Below are 23,638 nucleotides of genomic sequence, written 5' to 3'. Positions count from 1 at the left end.
TACTTTGGATACTGGAAATCTGAGATAGAAGCAGCTCGGCACCATTTTTGGAGAGAAAAACAGAGTTAGGGGCTGGATTCTTCGCCCCACCACTTATCTGTTTTACCCCGTTGGCGGGATGCTCCGTTACGCCGGTTAGTCAATGGAGTTTCCCATTGTGGGGCAGTCCCACGCCGCCGGGAAACTCCCAGGTTGCCGGCAAAACGGAGCATCCCGCCGGTGGAGAATCCACCCCATAGTTTCAGGTCTGTGACCTTTCATCAGAATTGCTCTTTTGAAAGGTCAGCGACCTGAAATATTAACTTGCCTCCATAGATGTTGCCTGATCTACTGAGCATTTCAAGTCCAAAGATGTGCAGGTTAGGTAGACTGTCCATGATAAATTGCCCGTAGTGTCCAAAATGGCCCTTAGTATTGGGTGGGGTTACTGGGTTATGGGGATAGGGTGGCGGTGTTGACCTTGGGTAGGGTGCTCTTCCCAAGAGCCGGTGCAGACTCGATGGGCCGAATGGCCTCCTTCGGCACTGTAAATTCTATGATGAAATTATACGATCAATGATTTTGACCTTAATTTTTTGAAACTTTTATTTCCTCATACCAGGTAGCCTCTTAATGAATCTGCACTACAAACCCATCTACTGGTTTATTATTCCTTTGGTAGAGTCGAAAGCTGCACAAGGTACTCAATGGTTTTGTTTAGATTTGCCTTTACAATTAGGCCAGATACGCAGAGAAATTTCTTCACTCAAAAGGTTATGAATTTTTGGAATTCTCTACCCCAGAGAGCCGTGGACACTCAATTGTTGAACATATTCAAAATAGTGGTCAATAGATTATTGAGGTACTAAGAGACATGGGAAATGTATGGAAAGGTAAAAATGGGTAGCTGATCAGCAACAATCTTGTTGAATGGCAAAGCAAGCTCAAAGGGCCAAGTGGCTCACATCAGTTTCTTCTACTTATATTCTTAAACACAAGACATAAGAACTCGGGGCAGGAGTAGGCCATCTGGCCCCTCGAGCCTGCTCTGCCACTCAATGAGATCATGGCTGATCTTTGTGGAAGCTCCACTTTCCCACCCAAACACTATACCCCTTTATTCTTCAAAAAACTATCTATCTTTATCTTGAAAACAAAATCTTATTTTTTTAAAATAAATTTAGAGTGCCCAATTCTTTTTTTTCCAATTAAGGGGCAAGTTAGCCTGGCCAATCCACCAACCCTGGATATCTTTGTGTTGTGGGGTAAGACCCACGCAGACATGGGGAGAATGTGCGAACTCCACATGGACAGTGACCCGGGATCGAACCCGGGTTCTCAGCGCCGTGAGGCAGCAGTGCTAACTCTGCGCCACCGTGCCATCCTACTTCTTATAACAATTACAAATCTTACATTTCACTTGCTTTTTATAGTCTACCCATTTGACGTTCTGAACTTGAACCCACAAATCACATGTTCATCACCCAGCTTAATCCAAAGTATAATCATTGCTTTAAAAAAAAAAAAAATTGCATCATCCCACATTTATTGATAGGGAATTCCATTTGCCACATTTTTGGTCATTGCGTCCATTCTCAACCCCCCCCTGCAGCTTCTTTTAGTCCGCAATTATTTACATTGTGTTGTATATAAATTTTAAACAATAGTCTCTGCGTATAATAAAATAATACATGAACAAATTGAACAAAATGGATCGTTAAAAATTTGATCGTGGGAACAAATTTATTGCCCATCCTTAATTGCCCTCAGGAAGGTGACAGTGTGCTGTCCTCGAACTACTGCAGTACATATGATGTAGGAACACCCACAGGGCTGTTAGAAAGGGAGTTCAAGGATTATGACCAGGTGACAGTGAAGGAACTGCGAAATAATAATTCCAATACTGGATGGTGTGAAACTTGGTGGGGAACTTGCAGGTAGAGGTCATGGATCTGTTGCAATTTCTCAAAAAAAAAAAAAAAAAAAATTAGAAAAGGTTTGAGCTCATGTTGAGAATAAACTCTGACCTACTGGGCCAGATAGCCTGTTTCTGTACTGCAAATACTATGCAACAGGGGAGGCGGTGGCGGCAAAATGGTGTTGTCACTGGACTAGTAAACCAGAGACCCAGAGTAATGCTCTGGGGACCCAGGTTCAAATCCCGCCACGGCAGATGGTGAAATTTGAATTGAATAAAAATCCGGAATTAAAAGTCTAATGGTGACCATGAAGCCATTGTCCATTGTCGCAAAAACCCATCTGGTTCATTAATGTTCTTTAGGGAAGGAAATCTGTCATCCTTACCTCCATGGCCTACATGTGAGTCCAGACCCTCAGCAATGTGATTGACTCTTAACTGCCGCCTCATGGGCAATTAGGAATGGGCAATAAATGCTGGCACAGCCTGCAACACCCATGTCGCATGAACAAATAAAACAAAAAATTATTATTGGTTATTATTAGTGTAGAAAATTTGGATAACCATTTGTCCTCTCACCAGCATGATGCATAACAGTGGACAACGAGCATTTTCCATAGGGCAAAACTCTAAAGCATTTAAATAAATGTGTTATGAACGATAAATCACTGTCATAAGTTGGAACATAAAAAGGTGCTAAAGTCTAATCTGCTGCAGGGTCTTATTTACCAAGCAATTTTATGCAGCCTATATTTAAAAATTCTAAACAGTAGAAAAATTAATGAGATTAAAAAATGTGCAAGTTTCCCCTCTGGCAGGGATCCAGTTTCTCAGGCTCTGACTACTTGTGGTTAAGTTTTGAAAGTTTGTAAATTGCTAAACTATGTTTACCTGCAGTGTACAACAACTGGTTCATCTTTGCCAACTCGCGTTTCTCGAACAAGCAATACAAACTTCAGGAAATCACTCGAATCATCAGGAACACCGTGGTCAGGCCATGCAACATATTGGATCTGGGTGAGTGGACGGCTCTCATTTATCTGTGAAGTTGCAAAAGATTACATTAACTGACAAACCAGATGTATGCCTCTAGTTCAAGATCACTTTAAAATGAATCTCGTGTTGCACCAGGCTAAGTACTGGATTGGATTTGATTACTGTCACGTGTACCCAGGTACAATGAAAAGTAATGTTCTGCGTACAGTTCAGACAGATCATTTCATACATGAAAAGAAAATACATAGGGCAAACATAAAATGTAAATATATAGACACAGGCATCAGGTGAAGCATACAGGAGTGTAGTACTACTCAGTAGAGAAGGTGTGTGAAGAGATCAGTTCAGTCCATAAGAGAGTCGTTTAGGAGTCTGGTAACAACGGGGAAGAAGCTGTTTTTTAATCTGTTAGTACGTATTCTCAGACTTTTGTATCTCCCGCCCAATGGAAGAAGCTGAAGAGATTACAAGCCGGGTGGGAGGGGTCTTTGATTATGCTGTCCACTTTCCCCAGGCAGTGGGAGGTGTAGACAGTGTCAATAGATGGGAGGCGGGTTTGTGTGATGGACTGGGCTGGGTTCACGACTCTCTGCAGTTTCTTACGGTCTTGGGCCGAGCAGTTGCCATACCAGGCTGTGATGCAGCCAGATGGGATGCTTTCTATGGTGCACCTGTAAAAGTTGGTAAGAGTCAATGTGAACATGCCAAATTTCCTTAGTTTCTTGAGAAAATATAGGCACTGTTGTGCTTTCTTGGTAGTAGCGTTGATACGGGTAGTACTGGGTAGTGCAAATGGCTGGTAGTTCATTCAATCTGCATCAATTTTAAAGATTATGTTCAGGGATTGAGTTCCTAATTTTAAAAATTTGTTCCAAGGCACGTGGATTTCGCTGGCTCGGCCAGTTTTCATTGCCTTTCCCTAATTGCTCCTGAAAAAGTGCAGCTGAACTGCCTTCTTGAACTGCTGCAGTCATGTGCGCAGGTACAGCCAGAGTGCTGCTGGGAGGGGAGTTTCAGGATTTTGACCCAATGACAGCTGTGATGATTGAATACTGCACCTTTAATGTAATGATCCCTTCAAGACCGGGTTTGGAACCCTGGGGGACTCCGCCTCTGGCTCCACCCCCCAGGGAGCCATATATAAGTTAATGTTCAGTGGGCAGTGTGCAGTGAGCACACTGCTCAGTAGCTGTCTGGTTCTCTGCTAATTAAAGCCTTTGTATTACCAATCATCTCTCGAGATGTAATTGAGGGTGTCTCAATTTAATTAGCAGACTACTTCAAGATGGACAGCGGTCTAAAGTCGGAGAAATTCAATTTGGACGCTCGGTCGCTGGAGGCCGCTGAAATTTTTTAAATATTGGCTTCGGTGTTTTGAGGCCTACCTGAACTCCTCAGACTCTCCAGTCGACGGACCTCGCAAGCTGAGCTTACTACATGCCCGGGTGGCCACAGTCTCTCCTCCGTGATCGAAAAGGCCACCACGGACGAGGCAGCAGTCAAAATCCTGCAGAAGCGCTTTGTTAAGCCAATAAACGAGGTACACGCCCAGCATTTGCTCTCGACCTGCCGGCAGCGCTCCAGGGAAACGCTGGACGAGTACGTGGAAAGACTCACCGCGCTCGCTAGGAACTGCGACCACAAGGAGGTGAAGGCAGAAGTCCATATGAACTTGCACATCCGAGATTCTTTCGTCTCCGGTATACGATCCACATACATCAGGCAGCGACTCCTCGAAGACGGAGCAAAAGACCTCCAAGGCATGGTAATGCTCGCCTCCTCTCTGGAAGTGGCCCACCATAATCTCCGCACATACGCCGCAGACCTTGCGAGCCCCTCTCGATCCCCTCCACTCGGCCACGTTACAGGCCTGCGCCGCACAGCAACCCGCTCACACCGGGGGCACACCGTGCTATTCTGTGGGCAAGGCCAGCACCCCCGTCAGCGTTGCCCAGCCCGCTCCGCTATCTGCAACGACTGCGGAAAGGGGCACTTCGCAAAGGTCTGACTAGCTGGGTCCAAGTACCAGAACCAAAAGTCTCATCGGGCCCAAAAATCGAGCTCCCAGGCCCACAGGCCTTGCAACGGGGCTGCGCACCGGCCAGACACGTCCCCTTCTGACACGTCATCAGCCTCGTGAGAGTCATGGGGCGGCCATCATCAAAATCCGACACGTGCAACCGACGGTGGCGGCCATTTTGTGACTCCGGGCGGCCATTTTGTGAGTCCGACTCAACGGAGGACTCAGACTACCCGTAACTGGGAGCGATCACTCTCGATCAATCACGGCCAACGCACCTACGGAACTCCATGATGCAGGTCCAAATCAACGGGCGTGACACCCCCTGCCTTTTTGACTCCGGGAGCACGGAGAGCTTTATTCACCCAGAAATGGTAACGCGCTACTCCTTGCGCACCTATCCCACCTCACAAACTATCGCCCTCGCGTCCGGGTCCCACTCGGTCCAAATCACGGGGTATTGTGTCGCGAACCTTGCGATCCACGGCGCCGAATACGCCCGTTTCAAACTTTATATCCTCCTCACCTCTGCGCCCCCCCTGCTGCTCGGTCTGGACTTTGTGTAGCCACCGAAGCCTGACACTGAAGTTCGGCGGACCCCTGCCCCCACTCACAGTATGCAGCCTGGCAACACTCACCACCCCCCCTCTTCGCGAACCTCACCCCCGACTGTAAGCCCGTTGCCACCAGGAGTTGGCGGTACAGTGCCCAAGATATTACTTTTATCAAGTCAGAGGTTCAGCTGTTACTGAAAGAAGGGGTCAAAGAGGCTAGCAACAGCCCCTGGAGAGCACAAGTATTGGTAGTCCGGTCTGGGGAAAAGAAACGAATGGTGGTGGACTATAGTCAGACCATAAACCGTTTTACGCAGCTCGATGCGTACCCCCTTCCCCGCATAGCAGAAATGGTTAACCAGATCGCCCAGTACCGTGTATTCTCAAAGGTTGACCTAAAACCCACCTATCATCAGCTCCCTATCCGCCCGGAGGACCGCCCCTACACGACCTTCGAAGCAGCCGGTCGTCTTTTTCACTTCCTCAGGGTCCCTTTTGGCGTCACAAATGGGGTCTCCATTTTTCAAAGGGCGATGGACCAAATGGTGGACCAGTATGGCTTACGGGCTACATACCCATACTTGGACAAGGTCACCATCTGCGGCCATGACCAGCAGGACCACGACACAAACCTGAAAAAGTTCCTCCAGACCGCCCGGGCCCTCAATCTGACCTACAACAAATAGAAATGCGTTTTCCACACAACCCGACTAGCCATCTCGGCTACGTCGTGGAAAACGGAGTCCTAGGCCCAGACACCGACCGCATAGCCGGCGGGGGGAGTGCCTTCCCAGTAGCCTCAAGGCACTCCAACGGTGCTGGAGGCTCTTTTCCTATTATGCCCAGTGGGTCCCCAGATATGCGGACAAAGCCCAACCACTCATTAAGACCACAGTTTTTCCCCTAACGGCTGAGGCCCGGTCGGCCTTCAGTCGTATCAAGGGCGATACGCACGCGGTGGACAAAACCATCCCCTTCCAGGTAGAAAGCGATGCATCAGATGTCGCCCTGGCTGCTATCCTCAACCAGGCAGGCAGGCCAGTAGCCTTTTTCTCCCGGATCCTCACTGCCTCGGAAATTCGGCACTCTGCAGTCGAGAAGGAGGCACAAGCCATTGTGGAGACCAAGCGGGAATGGAGGCACTACGTAGCCGGTAGGAGGTTCGCCCTTGTCACTGACCAACGGTCGGTAGCCTTCATGTTTGATAACGCACAACGGGGCAAAATTAAAAATGATAAAATTGAGGTGGAGGATCGAACTCTCCACCTATGCGTACGATATTACATATCGTCAGGGGAAGCTCAATGAGTCCCCAGAATCCCTGTCCCGCTGCATGTGCGCCAACGCGCAGAAAGATCGTCTGCGGACCATCCACGATGGCCTCTGTCACCCGGCTTGCTCATTTCATCAAGTCCCGCAATCTACCGTACTCCACCGAGGAGGTCAAGGCCATGACCAAGGCTTGCCAGATCTGTGCGGAGTGCAAACCGCACTTCTACTGACCAGACAAGGCTCAAAGAACAAACAAAGAACAAAGAAATGTACAGCACAGGAACAGGCCCTTCGGCCCTCCAAGCCCGTGCCGACCATGCTGCCCGACGAAACTACAATCTTCTACACTTCCTGGGTCCGTAGCCCTCTATTCCCATCCTATTCATGTATTTGTCAAGATGCCCCTTAAATGTCACTATCGTCCCTGCTTCCACCACCTCCTCCGGTAGCGAGTTCCAGGCACACACTACCCTCTGCGTAAAAAAACTTGCCTCGTACATCTACTCTAAACCTTGCCCCTCTCACCTTAAACCTATGCCCCCTAGTAATTGACATCTCTACTCTGAGGAAAAGCCTCTGACTATCCACTCTGTCTATGCCCCTCATAATTTTGTATACCTCTATCAGGTCTCCCCTCAACCTCCTTCGTTCCAGTGAGAACAAACTGAGTTTATTCAACCGCTCCTCATAGCTAATGCCCTCCATACCAGGCAACATTCTGGTAAATCTCTTCTGCACCCTCTCTAAAGCCTCCACATCCTTCTGGTAGTGTGGCGACCAGAATTGAACACTATACTCCAAGTGTGGCTTAACTAAGGTTCTATACAGCTGCAACATGACTTGCCAATTCTTATACTCAATGCCCCGGCCAATGAAGGCAAGCATGCCGTATGCCTTCTTGACTACCTTCTCCACCTGTGTTGCCCCTTTCAATGACCTGTGGACCTGTACTCCTAGATCTCTTTGACTTTCAATACTCTTGAGGGTTCTACTATTCACTGTATATTCCCTACCTGCATTAAACCTTCCAAAATGCATTACCTCACATTTATCCGGATTAAACTCCATCTGCCATCTCTCCGCCCAAGTCTCCAAACAATCTAAATCCTGCTGTATCCCCCGACAGTCCTCATCGCTATCCGCAATTCCACCAACCTTTGTGTCGTCTGCAAACTTACTAATCAGACCAGTTACATTTTCCTCCAAATCATTTATATATACTACAAAGAGCAAAGGTCCCAGCACTGATCCTTCCATTGCTACTCTCTGCCTTCTATGGCCTAGCCAGTTCTGTATCCACCTTGCCAGCTCACCCCTGATCCCGTGTAACTTCACCTTTTGTACTAGTCTACCATGAGGGACCTTGTCAAAGGCCTTACTGAAGTCCATATAGACAACATCCACTGCCCTACCTGCATCAATCATCTTAGTGACCTCCTCGAAAAACTCTATCAAGTTAGTGAGACACGACCTTCCCTTCACAAAACCGTGCTGCCTCTCACTAATACGTCCATTTGCTTCCAAATGGGAGTAGATCCTGTCTCGAAGAATTCTCTCCAATAATTTCCCTACCACTGAGGTAAGGCTCACCGGCCTGTAGTTCCCGGGATTATCCTTGCTACCCTTCTTAAACAGAGGAACAACATTGGCTATTCTCCAGTCCTCCGGGACATCCGCTGAAGACAGCGAGGATCCAAAGATTTCTGTCAAGGCCTCAGCAATTTCCTCTCCAGCCTCCTTCAGTATTCTGGGGTAGATCCCATCAGGCCCTGGGGACCTTTCTACCGTAATATTTTTAAAGACACCCAACACCTTGTCTTTTTGGATCACAATGTGACCCAGGCTATCTACACACCCTTCTCCAGACTCAACATCTACCAATTTCTTCTCTTTGGTGAATACTGATGCAAAGTATTCATTTAGTACCTCGCCCATTTCCTCTGGCTCCACACATAGATTCCCTTGCCTATCCTTCAGTGGGCCAACCCTTTCCCTGGCTACCCTCTTGCTTTTTATGTACGTGTAAAAAGCCTTGGGATTTTCCTTAACCCTATTTGCCAATGACTTTTTGTGACTCCTTCTAGCCCTCCTGACTCCTTGCTTAAGTTCCTTCCTACTTTCCTTATATTCCACGCAGGCTTCGTCTGTTCCCAGCCTTTTAGCCCTGACAAATGCCTCCTTTTTCTTTTTGACGAGGCCTACAATATCTCTCGTCATCCAAGGTTCCCGAAAATTGCCGTATTTATCCTTCTTCCTCACAGGAACATGTCGGTCCTGAATTCCTTTCAACTGCCACTTGAAAACCTCCCACATGTCAGATGTTGATTTGCCCTCAAACATCCGCCCCCAATCTATGTTCTTCAGTTCCCGCCTAATATTGTTATAATTAGCCTTCCCCCAATTTAGCACATTCATCCTAGGACCACTCTTATCCTTGTCCACCAGTATTTTAAAACTTACTGAATTGTGGTCACTGTTACCGAAATGCTCCCCTACTGAAACATCTACCACCTGGCCGGGCTCATTCCCCAATACCAGGTCCAGTACCGCCCCTTCCCTAGTTGGACTGTCTACATATTGTTTTAAGAAGCCCTCCTGGATGCTCCTTACAAACTCCGCCCCGTCTAAGCCCCTGGCACTAAGTGAGTCCCAGTCAATATTGGGGAAGTTGAAGTCTCCCATCACCACAACCCTGTTGTTTTTACTCTTTTCCAAAATCTGTCTACCTATCTGCTCCTCTATCTCCCGCTGGCTGTTGGGAGGCCTGTAGTAAACCCCCAACATTGTGACTGCACCCTTCTTATTCCTGATCTCTACCCATATAGCCTCACTGCCCTCTGAGATGTCCTCCCGCAGTACAGCTGTGATATTCTCCCGAACCAGTAGCGCAACTCCGCCTCCCCTTTTACATCCCCCTCTATCCCGCCTGAAACATCTAAATCCTGGAACGTTTAGCTGCCAATCCTGCCCTTCCCTCAACCAGGTCTCTGTAATGGCAACAACATCATAGTTCCAAGTACTAATCCAAGCTCTAAGTTCATCTGCCTTACCCGTAATACTTCTTGCATTAAAACATATGCAATTCAGGCCACCAGACCCGCTGTGTTCAGCAACTTCTCCGTCTGCTCTGCCTCAGAGCCACACTGTCCCTATTCCCTAGTTCTCCCTCAATGCTCTCACCTTCTGACCTATTGCTCCCATGCCCACCCCCCTGCCATACTAGTTTAAACCCTCCCGTGTGATACTAGCAAACCTCGCGGCCAGGATATTTATGCCTCTCCGGTTTAGATGCAACCCGTCCTTCTTATACAGGTCACACCTGCCCCGGAAGAGCTCCCAGTGGTCCAGATAACGGAAACCCTCCCTCCTACACCAGCTGTTTAGCCACGTGTTTAGCTGCTCTATCTTCCTATTTCTAGCCTCACTGGCACGTGGCACAGGGAGTAATCCCGAGATTACAACCCTCGAGGTCCTGTCTTTTAACTTTCTGCCTAGCTCCCTGAACTCCTGCTGCAAACCTCATGTCCCTTCCTGCTTATGTCGTTAGTACCAATATGTACAACGACCTCTGCCTGTTTGCCCTCCCCCTTCAGGATGCCCTCTACCCGTTCGGAGACATCCTGGACCCTGGCACCAGGGAGGCAACATACCATCCTGGAGTCACTTTCACATCCACAGAAGCGCTTATCTGTGCCCCTGACTATAGAGTCCCCTATTACTATTACTCTTCTGCGCTTTGACCCTCCCTTCTGAACATCAGAGCCAGCCGTGGTGCCACTGCTCTGGCTGCTGCTGTTTTCCCCTGATAGGCTATCCCTTCCGACAGTATCCAAAGGGGTATTCCGCCACCTGCATGCTCCTAAGTGCATCCAATTGCTGCTCCAACCGAACCATGCGGTCTGTGAGGAGCTCCAGTTGGGTGCACCTTCTGCAGATGAAGCCATCCGGGACGCTGGAAGCCTCCCGGACCTGCCACATCTCACAGTCAGAGCACTGCACCCCTCTAACTGACATTGCGTCAATTAATTAAAATTAAAAAAAAATATTTAAAATTTTTTTTCAAAGTTACTGTTAACTATCTGTTTCCTAGCACTAGATTTCTAATAGAAATGCGAAAGCTAAATATAGTACTCTCCGATCTCTGGCTTAGATATCCCTCTAAATTATAATTAAGTAATTATGTTTAATTAGTTACCAATGCTTAATTTTTTAAATTTAGTGTAGATTCCCAACCAACCACTCAGGCCACAGCTTTTCTGTGATGTCACTTCAGTTTGAAAAAGGTATAAAAGTAAAAATGAGTTAAAATCACTTACTTACCTTCTTACCCTCTGACTGTCTTAGATGTTCTCAGGTTCTCTCCCTGACAGAGACTGCTCCTCCTCCTCCGAACGGCTCCCGAAACTAGGCCGCGATCTTTTAAAATCTCCGCTCCGACTCACAGCTCCCGCGCTTTTTAAATCTCCCGCGCTGTTTTCACTGTCCCGGCTCACTCAGCTCCCGCGCTGTTTTCACTGTCCCGGCTCACTCAGCTCCCGTGCTGTTTTCATTGTCCCGGCTCACTCAGCTCCCGCACTGTTTTCACTGTCCCGGCTCACTCAGCTCCCGCGCTGTTTTCAAAGTCCCGGCTCACTCAGCTCTCGCGCTGTTTTCACTGTCCCGGCTCACTCAGCTCTCGCGCTGTTTTCACTGTCTCGCCTGGTGAAAGCCTCTGGGCCCTTGAGCGACTAAGCGTGGACTTCAAAGGGCCCCTCCCGGTCCCCTCAGGTACCCCCCCCCCCTCACCAACCCCCTGGGTTGCGTATTCCTGTCAGTCTTCTTCTGATCTTTTGTTTAAATGTTTTCTTCCTCTCTAGTTATTGTTGGCCTCAAAGAGGTCCTGGAACAGGCCGACAAATTGCTCCCATGCTTAAAGGATGCCTTCCTCCGACTCTCGGATGGTGAATTTGATCTTCTCCAAGTGGAGAAATTCTGCCAGGTGTGCCCGCCAGTCTGCAACTGTGGGTGGTGCTGATGATTGCCAGCCGAGTAGGATTCTCTGGCGTGCGATTAGGGAAGCGAAAGCTAGAGCGTCGACCCCCTTCCCCATATGTGGCTCTTGTTATTCTGATACCCCAAAGATTGTCACTTTTGGGCACGGCTCCACCCTCACCCCCACAACCTTGGACATTGCCTCTGAAAAGGCTGTCCAGAGCTCCAACAAGCATGGGGCAGGCTCACAACCATGTGGGTATGGTTGACCGGGCCTCTCTGACAACGTTCACATTTGTCCTCTGCCTCCTGGAAGAACCTGTTCATTTGGGTTCTGGTTAGATGCGCTCTGTGCACCACTTTGAGCCACATGAGGCTGAGCCTTGCGCAGGAGGAGGTGGAGTTGGTCTGCTCAGTGCTTCGCTCCAGAGTCCCCAGCCCACTTCTGTCCCCAGTTTGTCCCCCCATTTATCAAATAGCAATCATGATTAGGAACCATAGTTAGTTTGCCTTTTCTGAAGTGACGCTGGTCAACTGTAGTGCCTTGAAGAATAAGAAAATCAGTTGGCTGCAGTTCCCTGACAAGATCAGCTGACAGCATAGGCCACGGATTGAACCCAGGATCTTCCTGATCCACATAACTTAGCTAATCAATGGATGAACTAATTTAAAATCCCTAATCAATGGATGAACTAATTTAAAATCCCTGGTTTGGGGGATGGTTTAGCACAATGGGCTAAGACAGCTGGCTTGTAATGCAGAACAAGACCAGCAGTGTGAGTTCAATTCCCGTACCGGTCTCCCCGAACAGGCGCCGGAATGTGGCAACTGGGGGCTTTTCACAATAACTTAATTGAAGCTTACTTGTGACAATAAGCAATTATTATTATTATAGATTTAAATAAAATTTATTATTATGGAAGACAATAAACATGGCTCATTAAGAACTTCCTGTATGAGTTGTGCTGAGATTCCAACTGACACCATTGAAGTAAAATTCTGTTACTGGATTTGGCAGCTCACAACAAGATAGATTTCTTATGATGCTTTTTACAATTTTTGCCTATTCTACTACAAGCAACATGTCATTATGCACGGCCTGAGAAAACCCAAGTATTTGTTATTAAGATATTTAATCCATATTAGAGACACTGAGGCAGGTTAAAATGTTTAGACAAGCTTAACACTCATGTTCCGCTTGTAGCATCTAAATTCCCAATGCCACTATTAGCAAATATTCTGCCATCAGCAATCGGAGCAGAGCAACATACAGTACAAATAAAACAGGCCTGCATGGCCAGGTGGTACGCAGACGCTGGAGACTGAAGCGCTACAGGTGTGCTTGCAGATTGTGTACCCGGTGTTGCCCTATTCTGTATTTTGTTTTCTTTTCATGTACTAAATAATCTGTTTGCGGCACATTAGCACAGTGGTTAGCACTGTTGCTTCACAGTGCCAGGGTCCCAGGTTCGATTCCTGACTTGGGTCACTGTCTGTGCGGGGTCTGTACTTTCTCCCTAATGTAAGCCTACTTGTGACAAATAAGATTATTAATTATTTTAAAAATTGAGCTGTACGCAGAAAAATACTTTTCACTGTACCTGGGTACACGTGTCAATATACAAATCCAATCCAATCCAAGTTACCTTTCTCAGTACACTTAACTTACCTCTAAATTTGTTAAAGTCAATTCTCTGAAGACATATGCAGGATTTCCCTCTTCTGAGTGGCAACCAATTTCAAAATTCCCGTACGATGCATTTTCAGAAGGTTCAGGCCAATACTGATGACACTTGACCTAAGTAGAGAAAGCTAAACCATGTAAATATAATTTAATTTGTTAAAGAAACCTGCTTTCCAAATTTAACTCGCTGTACAAAACTGCCTAAGTCAGGAATGCCATGTACAAAAACACAAACTGCTAACCATTCAACTTTTAAATCTTATCAGTACTTGCTGCAGAGGTGCACCAAAGTAGGGAAGGATTTACAAAGTATTGAACTAACTGCATGACCAAGAACAGTATGGAGACATTCAAATGCAATCACAAAATTCTTGTTTATTGGATGCATCTACCCAGAAATATTTTAAAATGGACACATTACAGAGCAGATTCATTAAAGACAAGGCCAAGATAAAAAGGGGGGGGGGAAATTACAGTACGAGAGAAAACTCATTAGAAATATAAAAATAGATAGTAAGAGTTTCTACAAATATTTTAAAAGAGAGTAATTAAAGGGAGTGTTGGACCTCTAGCAAGAGTCTGGGGAATTAATGGTAAATATGGAAATGGCGGAAATATTGAACAGATATTTTGTAGAAGACACAAATGACATCCCCAAAATACTTATAAATTAAGAGGCGAAGTGAAGGGAGGAACTAGAGACAACCAATAGCACCAAGAAAATGGTATTGAGAAAACCATTTGAACTAAAAGTCGACAAGTCCCCAAAACTAGATGGCCTGCATCCTCGGGTCTTGAGGTGACCTTCAATGCATAAAGGTCCCATCAGGTTAGAAAAAAAGCAGATGCAACTCCTCTATTCAAGAGAAGAGAGGCGGAAAGCAGCATACTGCAAGGCAGTAGCCTAACATCTGTCATAGGGAAAATGTGAGAATCTATTAAGGAGGTTGTACAAGGGCATTTAGAAAATCTTGATGCAATCAGACAGGGGATTTGTGAAAAGGAAATTGCGTTTGACTTATTTGAGTTCTTTGAAGAAGTAACAAATGTGGATAATTGGGAACCTGTTCTATGTAATAATCTATAATCTTTATTATTGTCACAAGTAGGCTTACATTAACACGATGTGGAGATACTGACGTTGGACTGGTTTGGCACAGTAAGAAGTCTTACTACACCAGGTTAAAGTCCAACAGGTTTATTTGGAATCACTAGCTTTCGGAGCGTAGCTCCTTCATACGAGTGTAGATGTGGTGGACATAGATTTCCCAAAAAGCAATTTGATTTGTTTTTATATAAGGCGGGAACCGGAAGTTCGACCCGCGGACCTCTGGGAAGTCCCCCCCCCCCCGCAACCAATAAATTCTGGTGGAGAGGAAACCCGAGACACTACACGTGTAGTGTCTCCCACCCGCCCTCCTCCTCTAACCTAATAATAAGACCCATTGGTGTGAGGTAAGTGCCATATTATATTATTATTATATTATTAGCATTGTGCAGGTCAAGGTTCGGAGGTGGAGGAGCAGTCTCTGTCAGCGAGAGAACCTGAGAACATCTAAGACACTCAGAAGGTAAGTAAGTGATTTTTACTTATTTTTACTTTTATACCTTTTTTCAAATTGTGTGTGTCAGGGGGAAACTGAAGTGACATCACAGAAAAGCTGTGGCCAGAGTGGCTAGTATTTGGTAACTAATTAAACATAATAACTTAATTATAATTTAGAGGGATATCTAAGCCAGAGATCGGAGAGTACTATAGTTAGCTATCGCATTTCTATTAGAAATCTAGTGCTAGGAAACAGATAGTTGACAGTAACTTTGACATTTTTAAAAAGTATTTTTAAAAAAGACAAATTTTAATTTTAATTTTAATTAATTGACACAATGTCAGTTAGAGGGGTGCTGTGCTCTGACTGTGAGATGTGGCAGGTCCGGGAGGCTTCCAGTGTCCCGGATGGCTTCATCTGCAGAAAGTGCACCCAACTGGAGCTCCTCACAGACCGCATGGTACGTTTTACACGTACATAAAAAGCAAGAGGGTAGCCAGGGAAAGGGTTGGCCCACTGAAGGATAGGCAAGGGAATCTATGTGTGGAGCCAGAGGAAATGGGCGAGGTACTAAATGAATACTTTGCATCAGTATTCACCAAAGAGAAGGAATTGGTAGATGTTGAGTCTGGAGAAGGGGGTGGAGATAGCCTGGGTCACATTGTGATCCAAAAAGACGAGGTGTTGGGTGTCTTAAAAAATATTAAGGTAGATAAGTCCCCAGGGCCTGATGGGATCTACCCCAGAATACTGAAGGAGGCTGGAGAGGAAATTGCTGAGGCCTTGACAGAAATCTTTGGATCCTCACTGTCTTCAGGGGATGTCCCGGAGGACTGGAGAATAGCCAATGTTGTTCCTCTGTTTAAGAAGGGTAGCAAGGATAATCCCGGGAACTACAGGCCGGTGAGCCTTACTTCAGTGGTAGGGAAATTACTGGAGAGAATTCTTCGAGACAGGATCTACTCCCATTTGGAAGCAAATGGACGTATTAGTGAGAGGCAGCACGGTTTTGTGAAGGGGAGGTCGTGTCTCACTAACTTGATAGAGTTTTTCGAGGAGGTCACTAAGATGATTGATGCAGGTAGGGCAGTAGATGTTGTCTATATGGACTTCAGTAAGGCCTTTGACAAGGTCCCTCATGGTAGACTAGTACAAAAGGTGAAGTCACACGGGATCAGGGGTGAGCTGGCAAGGTGGATACAGAACTGGCTAGGTCATAGTAGGCAGAGAGTAGCAATGGAAGGATGCTTTTCTAATTGGAGGGCTGTGACCAGTGGTGTTCCACAGGGATCAGTGCTGGGACCTTTGCTCTTTGTAGTATATATAAATGATTTGGAGGAAAATGTAACTGGTCTGATTAGTAAGTTTGCAGACGACACAAAGGTTGGTGGAATTGCAGATAGCGATGAGGACTGTCGGAGGATACAGCAGGATTTAGATTGTCTGGAGACTTGGGCGGAGAGATGGCAGATGGAGTTTAATCCGGACAAATGTGAGGTAATGCATTTTGGAAGGTCTAGTGCAGGTAGGGAATATACAGTGAATGGTAGAACCCTCAAGAGTATTGAAAGTCAAAGAGATCTAGGAGTACAGGTCCACAGGTCATTGAAAGGGGCAACACAGGTGGAGAAGGTAGTCAAGAAGGCATACGGCATGCTTGCCTTCATTGGCCGGGGCATTGAGTATAAGAATTGGCAAGTCATGTTGCAGCTGTGTCGAACCTTAGTTAAGCCACACTTGGAGTATAGTGTTCAATTCTGGTCGCCACACTACCAGAAGGATGTGGAGGCTTTAGAGAGGGTGCAGAAGAGATTTACCAGAATGTTGCCTGGTATGGAGGGCATTAGCTATGAGGAGCGGTTGAATAAACTCGGTTTGTTCTCACTGGAACGAAGGAGGTTGAGGGGAGACCTGATAGAGGTATACAAAATTATGAGGGGCACAGATAGAGTGGATAGTCAGAGGCTTTTCCCCAGGGTAGAGGGGTCAATTACTCGGGGGCATAGGTTTAAGGTGAGAGGGGCAAGGTTTAGAGTAGATGTACGAGGCAAGTTTTTTTACGCAGAGGGTAGTGGGTGCCTGGAACTTGCTACCGGTGGAGGTAGTGGAAGCAGGGACGATAGGGACATTTAAGGCGCATCTTGACAAATACATGAATAGGATGGGAATAGAAGGATACGGACCCAGGAAGTGTAGAAGATTGTAGTTTAGTCGGGCAGCATGGTCGGCACGGGCTTGGAGGGCCGAAGGGCCTGTTCCTGTGCTGTACATTTCTTTGTTCTTTGTTCTTTTGGTTGATTAGGTATCACATCAAAGGTTACAAAATAAGAGCTCATGGTGTCGGGGGCAACATATTAGCATGGATGAAATGAAAATTGAAATGAAAATTGCTTATTGTCACAAGTAAGCTTCAAATGAAGTTACTGTGAAAAGCCCCTATAGAGGGCTGTATAACTGACAGCATGTAGAGAGGGTAGGGATAAATGGATACTTTTCAAGTTGGCAAGCTATAACTAGTGGAGTGCCACAGGCTTCTGTCCTGAGGCCTCAATCTATATCAATGACTCAGATGAAGGGACAGAATGTATGGTTGCTATAATTACCGATAACACAAAGAGGTTAGGAGAGTAGGCTAAGAAGTGGACAAAGGAGTCTGCAAAGGAGTATAGATGGTTCAGTGAGTGGAGGTGGAGTACAATGTGGAAACATGGGAACTTGCCCTCTTTGGCATGAACAAGAGAAAAGCAATATAACAATAATAATCTTTATTATTGTCACAAGTAGGCTTACATTAACACTGCAATGAAGTTACTGTGAAAATCCCCTGGTCTCCACATTCTGGCACCTGTTTGGGTACACAGAGGGAGGGCGCCTGTTCGGGTGCAATGTCCAATTCACTTAACAGCTCGTCTTTCGGGACTTGTGGGAGGAAACTGGAGCACCCAGAGGAAACCCACATGGACACGGGGAGAATGTGCTGACTCCGTACAGACAGTGATCCAAGCGGGAATCGAACCGGGTTCCTGGTGCTGTGAAGCAACAGTGCTTACCACTGTATTTAAATGGAGAAAGATTGTTGAACTCGGTGGTTCAGAGGGATCTGGGTATCCTGGTATCTGAACCTAAAAATTGGTATGCAGTAAAGCAAGTGATTTGGAAGGCAACTGGAATGTTGGTGCTTATCGCAAGGCGAATTGAGTAGAAGGGGAGTTCAGAGGAATGAGAGGTCATCTTATTAAATAACCAGATCCTGAGGGGCCTTGAGAAGGGTGGATCCAAAGAGGAAGTTTCCCCTTGGAGATACTAGAACTTGGGAACAAAGTCCCCCATTTAAGGTAGAGACGAGGAAAATTTCTCCGAGGGTCATTAGTCTGTAATTCTCTTCCATTTGGAACAGTGGACGTAGGGTTGTTGAATATTTTTAAAGTCGAGTTTGACAAATTCTTGATGAACAAAGGAATCAAGGGTTAAACAGATGAACTGGGGTGTAGAGTTGAGGCCACAATCTGACCAGCAATGATCTTAACAAATGGGTGAGCATGCTCAAGGGGGTCAAATGGCCTGCTCCTGCTCCCAATTCATTTGTTCGTATGTAAAGAAGGGAATAACCAGGATAAGCAGATATCAAATTATTAAGGTAGGGGTATAAAACTAAGCACTGAACGCTATCCCAGTAAGTTAGTGATATCACATTTCCCCACTTCAGTCATCTATTGTGTAACTGGAACAAAATTTGGAGATTGAGATAATTTTAAGAATTGAATAGAATAGACATTCTTTTTTGATTTCCTACTGCATGTCGAATTAATTTGTTGCCAAACTATGCTCATGCAAATAATGTAAAAATTGTAAATTTGATAGAGCAATAGAAATATTTGAGTAAATGACCCAAAGCTTGTACAAAGAGGTAAGTTTTAAGTAGAGTCTTAAAGGAGAGAAAGGCGAGGAGGGTGAGGGAAAGAAATACAGAGCATGGGGCCTAAGTGCCAATGGTGGCACATTTAAAATCAGAGATGTGCAAGTCAGAACTGGAGAAGCTAAGTGGTTTGAGGGTTTATAAGATTAAAAGAAACAGAATCAGGAGTAAGCCATTTGGCCTCTCATGACCATCCTTTCTTTCAAAAAGATCATTTCTGATCTGAATGTGGCCTTAGCTACACTTTTTCTGCTGTACCCCATAACCTTTTGCACACGATCCAATGGCCACGAAGTAGCAGAAAGTCAGCTCGCAGTGGCATAATCAACAGCTGGGGGATCCCGCTCCTGGGGTCAACCTGGCTCGCAATGCCGTTTACATTACAGGATGCGAATCCTGTCAATTGTGGGCGGGATCACTTTTTTGCAAATCTGCATATTAGAGCAACCAGACGGAACGGCACTGGTAGGTGTCACCCCAGCTGCATGCCCTTTGGGCAGGGTGGTGCCACGTGTAATTCTCTTCCAATGCCTCCTGGCATTGCCACCTGTGTGCCAGCCTGGCATAGCCAATGTGCCCAGATGACATTACCAGCTGGCATGGGCACTGCCAAGGTGCCTAGCTGGCATTTTTGTTGCACACACAATCGGGCTGTGAGTGCCCTGTGCGGGTGTTTTTTTTTTGGGGGGGGGGGGTGGTGTTTGCGGGGGGACAGGGACCCTCCCATAGTGTGTTCAGGCTGGGGGGGGGGGGGGGGGAGGGGGCGGGGGGAGAAAGGGGGTCAGGGATTGCTTCTGGAGCCTCAAAGACCGGGACACCATTTGAAAATGGCATCCCGATCTCTTGCTACACTGGAGTGGAGCTCCCCACTGTACAAAACGGGGCTATTGTGGCCTTCCAAAGGCCGGTGCAGACTCGATGAGCAAAATGCCTCCTTCGCCCTGTAAATTTTATGACTTTGAGTGGGCAAAAATTTGACCGATGCAATATGGTGTGGGAAAATGAGATTGCCCACTTTTTGTGGCAATGCAACCTGGGCACCTTGGTGGCACCACCCTGCCCAAAGGGCTGGGGCTGGTTTAGCACAGTAGGCTAAATAGCTGGCTTTTAAAGCAGACCAAGGCAGGTCAGCAGCACGGTTCAATTCCCGTACCAGCCTCCCTGAACAGGCGCCGGCATGTGGCGACTAGGGGCTTTTCACAGTAACTTCATTGAAGCCTACTTGTGACAATAAGCGATTTTCATTTTCATTTCATTTCATTTCAAAGGGCATGCAGCTGGGGCCTCCAATCCCCTTGGAGGCACCCACCAGTGCTGTTCCGTCTGGTCGCTCTAATATGCTAAAGTTGCTTTTCATGGACAGAAGCAGACAGCACCATACTTTGAGGAACATTATCATATTCCAAGGTTAGTGAAGGTAAAAGTTAAACTGGTGAAAATGATTAAAGAGACAGTAACCATATGCAAAGTTCAATATTACTCCTACGTGAACATTAATTGAAATGGTTTCTTCTCTTCCCCCTTCCCAAGTACGATCACATGAACCTCAGAACTAGTACTAATATAGATCATGTTCAATTTTGGTTTGCTGAGAGCAGAACACCATTAAATTTGAGCCCTTGAGATGTGGTATCAATTGAACGTCACTTCAGTGACAGTAGCTACAATTAAACTACTGGTTCACTGACGCATTGAAATACAACATTCATAAATTTGCACTAGCAAATTATATTACAAACATGTAAAAATTAGGTCAAATAGGATGAAACAAAATACAAGACTTCCCACCAAAATTGTATGGACAAAAGCAAGGCAATGTACAATCAATATTTAATATCTATTGTCCTGATATGATCCATCAAATTGAATTAGAACACATTTTTCCTTCAACACATGCAATTTAAAAAGAGCAACGCTGAAAATAATCACAAATGTATCAGAGCTGGATGACAGAGTTTTACAGCACAGAATTAAGCCCTTTATTCTGTGGTGTTTATATTCCACCATGAACTGCCTCCCACCCTGCTTCATCTCAACATATTCTTCTAATGGACATCAAGGACAAAATTAACCTTTTGAAATCATATCAAAAAATTAATTTTTTTCTTCACTCTTTCATGAGATGTGAGCATCACTGCAAAGTCAACATTTGTTGCCCAACCCCTATTTCTCTTTAACAGTGTCTTGTTAGGCTAATTCAGAAGGCAGTCAAAAGTCAATCACATTGCCTTGGGTCTGGAGAGAATCACATGTAGGCCAGCCTGGGTAAAGATGGCAGATTTCCTTCCCTAAAGGGCATCAATGAACCCGAAGAGTCAACAATAATCGATAATTGGGACTTCCGGTTGCGGCGATGCGGAGCTAAGCCGCACAATTCGGCGGCTCCCGCGATTACGGACTTTCGGGCTCTCCAGAGGAGCCCCAACGGGAATTCTTTGAAGACGTTCCATGTGGGAAGGTGAGAGTGAGGCCCCCCTTCACTGTATATGGAACGGACAAGAAGTGAAACGGCTAAAAAAGCGGCGTTGGAGCAGCGAGAGAAGCGAGGGAAGAAAAACAAGATGGCGGCGGCCGGAGATAAAGTGGAAGGCGGGCCGGAGCGGCAAGAGTTTATTAAGCGCTGTTTTGAGGAGCTGAGGAAAGAGATGCTGGCGCCTATGCTGTCAGCGATTGAAGGATGAGGGATGACCCAGAAGGCCCACGAGGTAAAGATCCAGGAGGTGCAGAAAAAAGTTAATGAGAACGAGGATGAGATCTTGGACCTGGCGGTGAGGGTGGAGGCGCACGAGGCGCTGCACAAAAGGTGGGCGGAAAGATTCGAAGACCTGGAGAACAGGTCGAGGAGAAAGAATCTTCGGATCCTGGGTCTCCCTGAAGGAGTGGAGGGGGCCGATGTCGGGGCATATGCGTGCACGATGCTAGAGTCGCTGATGGGTGCGGAGGCCCCTCTGAGACCTCTGGAGCTGGATGGGGCACATCGGGTGCACATTGGCGAGGAGGCCCAAGGCTAATGAGCCGCCAAGGGCGATTGTGGTGAGGTTTCACCTTTTCACAGACAGAGAGAGGGTCTTGAAATGGGCCAAGAAAGAGCGGAGCAGCAGCTGGGAGAATGCGGAGATCCGAATCTACCCGGACTGAAGCACGGAGGTAGCAAAGAGGAGAGCGGGTTTCAACCGGGCCAAGGCGGTGCTGCATCGGAACGGAGTGAGATTCGGAATGCTGCAGCCAGCGCGATTGTGGGTCACATTCAAGGATCAACATCACTATTTTGAAACGCCCGAGGAGGCTTGGATCTTTATTCAAACTGAAAAGTTGGACTCTAACTGAGGGTTTGTGAGGATGGGGGGGGAAGTTCGATGTTTGTTGTACACAGGGTGTTAATCACACGCAGGAAATGTTCCACGGGTTGGGTGATGGACGGGGATGGAGGAGCGGACACTGATTGGGAGATTCCCACACGGGGGGGGGTCAATGGGACGGCGGAGTCAGCTGACTTACGGGAGTGCTATGGGGGGAGCAAAAGAGCTAGACATGGGTCTAGCGGGTTGGGGGGGGGGGGGGAAATAGGGTTGCTGCTGCACTGGTCGAGGGGGAATTGGACACAGAAGAGGTGGTCGGGGGTCCCCCGCCTGGGGGACTGGAGGGTGAGGGCGGCGCGGGCACGGGACTGGCCTAGAAAAGGGGATGGCTAGCCGGCGGGGGGGGGGGGGGGGGGGGGGGGGGGGGGGGGGGGCGGGGGGGCAATCCGGCTGATAACGTGGAATGCGAGGGGCCTGAATGGGCCGATAAAGAGGGCCCGAGTGTTCGCGCACTTAAAGGGACTGAAGGCAGACGTGGTCATGCTCCAGGAGACACATTTTAAAGGTGGCGGATCAGGTCAGGTTAAGAAAGGGATGGGTAGGACAGGTATTCCATTCGGGGCTGGATGCGAAGAACAGAGGGGTGACAATATTGGTGGGGAAGTGGGTATCGTTTGAGGCCAAGAATGTCGTAGTGGACAATGGAGGTCGATACGTGATGGTGAGCGGTAAGCTGCAGGGGACGTGGGTGGTATTGGTAAATGTATACGCCCCGAACTGGGATGATGCTGGATTCATGAAGCGTATGTTGGGGCGCATTCCGGACCTGGAGGTAGGAAGATTGATAATGGGTGGGGATTTTAATACGGTGTTGGACCCAGCACTGGGTCGCTCCAGATCTAGGACCGGAAAGAGGCCGGCTGCGGCCAAGGTGCTTATGGGGTTTATGGACCAGGTGGGGTTGTGGATCCGTGGAGGTTTTCCAGGCCGCAGGTCAGGGAATTTTCTTTTTTCTCCCACGTGCACAAAGCCTACTCCCGGATAGATTTTTTTGTTCTGGGCAGGGCGCTGATCCCGAAAGTGGAGGGAACGGAGTATTCGGCCATAGCCATTTCAGATCACGCCCCGCACTGGGTGGAACTGGAGTTGGGAGAAGAGAGGGACCAATGGCCGTTGTGGCGGTTGGATGTGGGACTACTGGCAGATGAGGCGGTGTGTGGGAGGGTGAGGGGGTGCATTGAAAGATACTTGGAGGCCAACGACAACGGGGAGGTGCAGGTGGGGGTGGTATGGGAGGCGCTGAAGGCGGTGATTAGGGGCGAGCTAATCTCCATCAGGGCTCATAGGGAGAAGATAGAGGGCATGGAAAGGGAGAGGTTAGTGGGGGAGATTTTAAGAGTGGACAGGAGATACGCAGAGGCCCCTGAAGAGGGACTACTTAGGGAAAGGCGACATCTCCAGACGGAGTTCGACCTGTTGACC

At 47.2% G+C, this 23,638-nt stretch overlaps 1 protein-coding gene across 6 annotated transcripts in view; it reads right to left on the bottom strand.

The window, feature by feature from the left end:
• Window positions 1-23,638, bottom strand: part of ptpn4a (protein tyrosine phosphatase non-receptor type 4a) — a 428,661-nt gene that overhangs the window by 18,082 nt on the left and 386,941 nt on the right. For all 6 annotated transcript variants that reach the window (XM_072470160.1, XM_072470166.1, XM_072470164.1 and 3 more), the window contains 2 exons: window positions 13,380-13,508; window positions 2,789-2,937 (listed from right to left, as the gene is read on the bottom strand). In XM_072470160.1, coding sequence (XP_072326261.1) covers window positions 2,789-2,937; window positions 13,380-13,508 — 278 coding nt within the window. The remainder of the gene's footprint in view (window positions 1-2,788; window positions 2,938-13,379; window positions 13,509-23,638) is intronic.

The sequence above is a fragment of the Scyliorhinus torazame genome, chromosome 2, assembly GCF_047496885.1.
Source record: "Scyliorhinus torazame isolate Kashiwa2021f chromosome 2, sScyTor2.1, whole genome shotgun sequence".
Lineage (NCBI taxonomy): Eukaryota > Metazoa > Chordata > Chondrichthyes > Carcharhiniformes > Scyliorhinidae > Scyliorhinus > Scyliorhinus torazame.
This window is presented reverse-complemented; position numbering and strand designations above follow the sequence as displayed.